The 6000-nt window shown below is 44.4% G+C and overlaps 1 protein-coding gene across 2 annotated transcripts in view; it reads left to right on the top strand.

Annotated features, from left to right (window-relative positions):
- The first annotated feature begins 2550 nt into the window (after positions 1-2550).
- TBC1D8B (TBC1 domain family member 8B) overlaps positions 2551-6000 on the top strand; it is a 75328-nt gene continuing 71878 nt past the window's right edge. For both annotated transcript variants that reach the window (XM_006052780.3, XR_003106617.2), the window contains exon 1: positions 2551-2843. In XM_006052780.3, the coding sequence (XP_006052842.1) occupies positions 2714-2843 (130 nt within the window). In that variant the 5' untranslated portion in view covers positions 2551-2713. The remainder of the gene's footprint in view (positions 2844-6000) is intronic.

Raw genomic sequence — 6000 nt, 5'->3', positions numbered from 1 at the left:
CATCCAGTCATAGATAGATATAGATATTACTAGCACAGTACCAGCAGTGATATCCATGGCAGTTTGTAATTCTTGTCCTTCTTCTCTAAAAACAATGTATACTAATATACACAATTGAATAGTGACATGGTCTATATAGTGATATGGTCTGTCATTTTAAGTCATTTTAAGAAAAATACTTCTATTTGCAAAGGCTTGAAATACAGTAGATGATCAATATAAAACGTTATATTCCAGGAGTAATTTAAACATGTTTTATTCACATAATCACCAAAATGTTTACTACAGCAGGAGCTCTCTAAATGCCCTGCTCCGAGCCAAAAGTGGGTCCACTTCTGTAACAGGGAGCATGTGGGTTTATCTGAATAGAATTGCCCAGTAAAGGGACAGAAGAATCATCCAGCTCTGCACAGCCCTTGCCACAACTCTTACAGTTTAAGGGTATTGGAAAAGAATGTGGCTTGATGAGGAAGGAAATAAAAAGGGGAAGGAAAAGTAATAAATAAAGGATACTTCACATCTCTTTTTATTTGCCACATTTACTGATCTTTCACCAGGAAGATTTAAGAAATTATCTTCCTTAATACATATCCAAATTAGGATGGCTTTCCCCAAGGATACATTGCAGTTCGGGCTCTGGGAAGATTGCTGTCCACCGCCACCACTCCCCCAACGCCCGACTACCCCCGCCCCCCGCCTCCAAAAAGCTGCCTTGGGACTAATAACTGCATTTTAGAAAAAAAGAATCCCAAATTGGCCTTTTTTTCACTTTCAAGAAAAATCCCTGCTTGTAGCACACACCTGCTTTCTTTGAGCTGGCCCACATTTTGTGAGGGTTAAGCCACAGACACTGCTCTGAGGCAGAGTTTTATGGCTCCTTGGCATCTGGGTGTGCCCCACCCCATTTTTTTAAGTCATATTTTTGAGGCTTCATTCTCAATATAGCTTGCCAAGAGCCCCCCCTTTTTTTGTATGCTGCCTCTCAACTCTTTCCTTCCTATAAACGTTTTCACTTTCAGTTGTTGTGTGTTAGTTGCTCAGTCTTATCTGACTCTTTGCGACCCCATGGACTGTAGCCACTGTCCATGGAATTCTCCAGGCAAGAATACTGGAGTGGGTTGCCATTTTCTTCTCCAGAGGATCTTCCAGACCCAGGGATTGAACCCAGGTCTCCTGCATTGCAGGCAGATTCTTTACCGTCTGAGCCACCAGAGAAGCCTCTTTAATTCTGGTGGGCTTAGTGACAGCAGTAAATAAAAATGTCCCTCAAATAATTTCTCATAATGATGTCTCACAAAGTACCGACTTCAAAGTGTTTAAGTAGCTGCGTATCACTAACAAGGTACAGGCTGCCCTGAAAGGGATTCTTAAAGAACTGAAGAAAAAAAATCGCTCATAAATTATTATATCCAGTAAAGCAAAGTTGAACGACATTTTCTGTGGCTGATTACAATATTTAGAACAAATCTGGGAAGGAAGGAGCACAGGGCATGAAAAACACTATATGGTTTCTGGAGATTTTATATTTTTATTGTACAGGCAGAAAAGAGCTTAATCCAAGAAAGATTTTTCAATCAGACAATGAATAGTATCAGACTCTACTTTCTGTGTAACTTTGGCTAAGTCACCGAACCCGACTGCCCATTTGTTTATGTACAGAGTGGGGAATGAGATATACATTGTGAGACTTCTGTAAGGATTATGTGAGACACTGTAAGTGAAATCGCTTAGTACATAGTAAGAGAAGGCAATGGCACCCCACTCCAGTACTCTTGCCTGGAAAATCCCATGGACGGTGGAGCCTGGTAGGCTTCAGTCCATGGGGTCGCTAGGAGTCGGACACGACTGAGCGACTTCACTTTCTCTTTTCACTTTCATGCATTGGAGCAGGAAATGGCAACCCACTCCAGTGTTCTTGCCTGGGGAATCCCATCGACGGGGGAGCCTGGTGGGCTTCCGTCTATGGGGTCGCACAGAGTCGGACACGACTGAGGCGACTTAGCAGCAGCAGCAAGAGCTTATTAAACGTTAGTTCTGGAGAAGGAAATGGCAACCCACTCCAGTATTCTTGCCTGGAGAATTCCACGGACAGAGGAGCCTGGTGGGCGACAGTCAACGGGGTCGCAAAGAGTGGGACACGACTGAGCTACTGAACAACAAAACGTTAGTTACCGCTACTGCTCCTTCCCAGAATGGCCGTTCGTTACCCCCAAATTCCGGAAAATATTTACTACAGTTTAACACCCTCAGCTGTAAAAGGATGAGAAGAAACAACACCTCTATACCCGGGCCTCACTTATTCGCTCCAAAAACCGCTTTAAACTTTCGATTGGCAAAATCCACTGAACTGGTGGCTTGGACTCGCTTTGAAAGCACGCGCACCCAGCTCTCACCCCAATGGATTGTGGGAAGTGAGTCCCGCGCTCCAAGTGCTTGAGTACAGGAAAGCGGGAAGCAAACTACAATTCCCAGAAGGGAAAGGAACAGGACTATTTCCCAGTCGGGCGTTAGCGCTGTGGGAGGGAATTGGCAATCTCGCTGTCTACGTGGGAGAGAAGGGAGGGTTGGGGGAAGTGTGGAAAAGCAGAACTCTAGCGGCGGCCGCCTGAGGCAGATTTAGTGGGAGGAGAAGTAGAGGGGAGGAAAAGAGTGGAGGGGTGAGGTGAGGAGGGTATCTGGGTGGCTGCTCCAGGGCGGCATAAAGTTCTTCGCGATGTGGCTGAAGCCCGAGGAAGTGCTCTTGAAAAATGCGCTGAAGCTGTGGATGATGGAAAGGTCCAATGACTACTTCGTGCTGCAGCGGCGTCGGGGCTACGGGGAGGAAGGCGGCGGGGGACTCACAGGTAAGATGTGGCCATTACCCCCACCCTCCCTGCCTCGGGCCCCGTGTTCTCTGGTACTTAAAAGGAGGTGAGGGACAGTTACTCGTCGCCGCCCGCCACCTGATTCTAAACCCTGGGCGGGGAGGGTGGGGGTGGGTGGGACTCGGATTCTTCTCCCCCCACCACCTTTCCATCGCCCTCACTGAGTCCTAAGAACGCCTCCCTGGACCAGCAGTCGGTCTTCGGGTGGGACGGCGAAAGGGAGGAGGGGGTTCTTTCTGAAGCCTAGGAAGAATCTGAGGTAAAGGAGGGGCTCTTTCAGAGGCAGAGTACCCATGGGGGAGGGGGCTGGTGACAAGCGTTAGACGTGGGCAGATCGCTTTTAGGCTAGTGATCAGGGCCAGTTCGCAGTTGTGCACTTAACTTTTTCCCACAACCTCCCCTCCTCCCCCATCTTTAGCCACCACCCTGGGAGGGGTGGTGGGGGGTAATTGTGTGGGAGGACGGATGAGGAGAAAGGGAGGAACTCCAATCACATCTAGGGGGTTGGGCGTCAAAAGAGATTCGGGAGTCGGGGTTGGGCGGGGGGAGGGGAGAGTCGGGGTGCGGGGGGAAGGTGAGGAGTAGGTCTCAGAATTGCTAATTCCTCCCCATTTAGCGTTTTTCACTTTGTCTCCAAGTTTTCGATCCTTGGGATCCCCTCCCAAAGTAACCTTTGTAACTCGTTTCTTTCTTGAGTGTTTGGCGCTGACTGCCCTTTCTTTCAGAGCCAAGGTTGTAAAGCAAACCGATTAAACAAACGGAAGTTTCTCTTCCCGCCTAATCCATCCTGCCTTCACTTCTTTGATTTACAAATCAAGAACTCTATTTATGTCTAGTCTGGGAACTTTGTTTTGAGACCAGCCTTCTTGGGCAGGTGCAAACTTTTGGTCACTGAAGAGACCAGAGCTCATTTTCGTGACAACTTCTAGTTCGATATTGTGGCCTTGAAGTGATGGTCCAGGATTAATTCAGCAGCGAGATGGAATGAAAAGGAAGTGTCTCAAAACCTGCTTGTTAGTCCCATCATAATCTCCTGTTGAATGATGTTCGACAAATTCTTTCATTCATTGAACCTTAAGAGCCTACTGTGTGCCATATGGAATGCTAGTATACAAAGATAATTAATATTCAGTTCCCTGTCTTTGAAGTGTTCGTAATCGAGATAAGTGGCAGAGGGTCGGGTTTGAGGGAAATAATCAGCAAACCAGGCAAATTATAATTATGACCTGTAACTGCTAAACCAGGCAAATTGTAATTAGAACCAAATAACTGAAGGCATTGCTTTTTCTCTTCTGTTAAATGGTGTCTACCTCAGAGTTGAGAGGATGAAATGAAAGATTATAGGCGCCAAATCAATGTGTATTGTTGAGATGGTGATGAACATGTGCTATTATTTACTTTTTTTTCAAGATCCAGGTAGTGTGGTGAGAATTCTGAGGTCCTATGGGACATTTAAAAAAATATCTTGCATGACCTATTCATCCTATTCAGCTTCTAAAAGAGCCCTCTTGAAAATACCGCCACAAAAATTGCCTGATAAAACTTGATGTTTTGCCACTTTATAATTTTCAAAAATTAGAAGTGTTATTTTGCAGAGGAGTCTTTCCATTTAGTAGATGTATATATTTTCCAGATTAAAATTTGAGAATCAATGTTCATAATTACCCAGTGATGTAATTTGCCCATTTGAGTCCATTGAAAACAGATCAGAATATATTTAAAATATATTTTCCAGCCCATTGTTACAGCATAAAATTTTGGTTCCCCATAATTTTATTTGACCAGAATTTTTCTGGTGCTCCTGTCCACATTTACCAAAGTTTATGTCACTTTGTTACAACTACTGTGTTCCTGAAAAGTAATAGGTAAATCAGATTTTTGAGAATCAAATCACTATTGCTGCTGCTGCTGCTGAGTCGCTTCAGTCGTGTCCGACTCTGTGTGACCCCATAGACGGCAGCCCATCAGGCTCCTCCGTCCCTGGGATTCTCCAGGCAAGAACACTGGAGTGGGTTGCCATTTCCTTCTCCAATGCATGAAAGTAAAAAGTGAAAGTGAACTCACTCAGTCACGTCTGACTCTTAGTGACCCCATGGACTGCAGCCTCCCAGGCTCCTCCGTCCATGGATTTTCCAGGCAAGAGTACTGGAGTGGGGTGCCATTGCCTTCTCCGCAAATCACTATTATGTAGTAGTAAATATGTTTTTACTTGTTGCAAATTTTCTTTATATAATCACTCCTTGTTTTCTTTATTTGGGTTTTCATTTGACGCTGTCTTTTTTGTTTGTTGCTGCTTGACTTGTGGGATTTTAGTTTCTTGACCAGGGATTGAACCCAGGCCTCTTGGCATCAAGAGACCGGGAGTCACAACCACTGGACCACCAGGGAATTCCTTTGAGGTGCTTTTTCTTAAAGCATGCATCAGTTGCACCAGTTTCTTACCTGTCTCCCACCCATTCGCATTTACTCTAGCCCCATCTCTGTAAAAGAAGAGAGGGTTTGTCTGAAGAAATAAACCAAGATTTCTGCCACACCTGTATGATGAGAACAGGTATAGCCCCATTTTTGTGGTCAGTTCGTATCTCAGCATATTTGTCTTTATCTGTGGTGTGGTAGAATGCTTGAAATTACCACATGAGAGTTACCGCTATTATATTTCATGTAAATTAAGATGGCTCAGAATGGAGCAAGGAGGTGTTTTTAAGGTTTATTTGGTTCGTTTTGGTCCAGAGCAAAAGTGTGTGCTGATTTTCATGGCTGCTCAATTACTGTATTCTTAAAATTGTGAACCCAACAGCTTTGCTGTGCTTTACCACAAATACACATTTGGATTCGCTCTCATAGGAGATTGATTCTGTGTTAGTATAAGCTTGCCTTTGTCCATTTTGTTTGCTAAAATCCAATGCTACATGCTCCCCCTTTAAGACTTTCATTTGTACATTTTATTTTAATGAAGAAAATGAACACCTAGAGATGCTAATATTGTACTTTTTTTTAAGATTTCATTTCTTGGCCATGTGATAATTGGCAATAAGCACCACCAATGTAATGAATTTAGCTGTGGACTTGGAGAAGTTAGTTGGCTCTTTTTTTTTAAATTCTAGTAATGGAATTGGAGCAACAGAGAACCCTAGGA

The sequence above is a fragment of the Bubalus bubalis genome, chromosome X (assembly GCF_019923935.1).
Source record: "Bubalus bubalis isolate 160015118507 breed Murrah chromosome X, NDDB_SH_1, whole genome shotgun sequence".
NCBI classification, from domain to species: Eukaryota; Metazoa; Chordata; class Mammalia; order Artiodactyla; family Bovidae; genus Bubalus; species Bubalus bubalis.
This window is presented reverse-complemented; position numbering and strand designations above follow the sequence as displayed.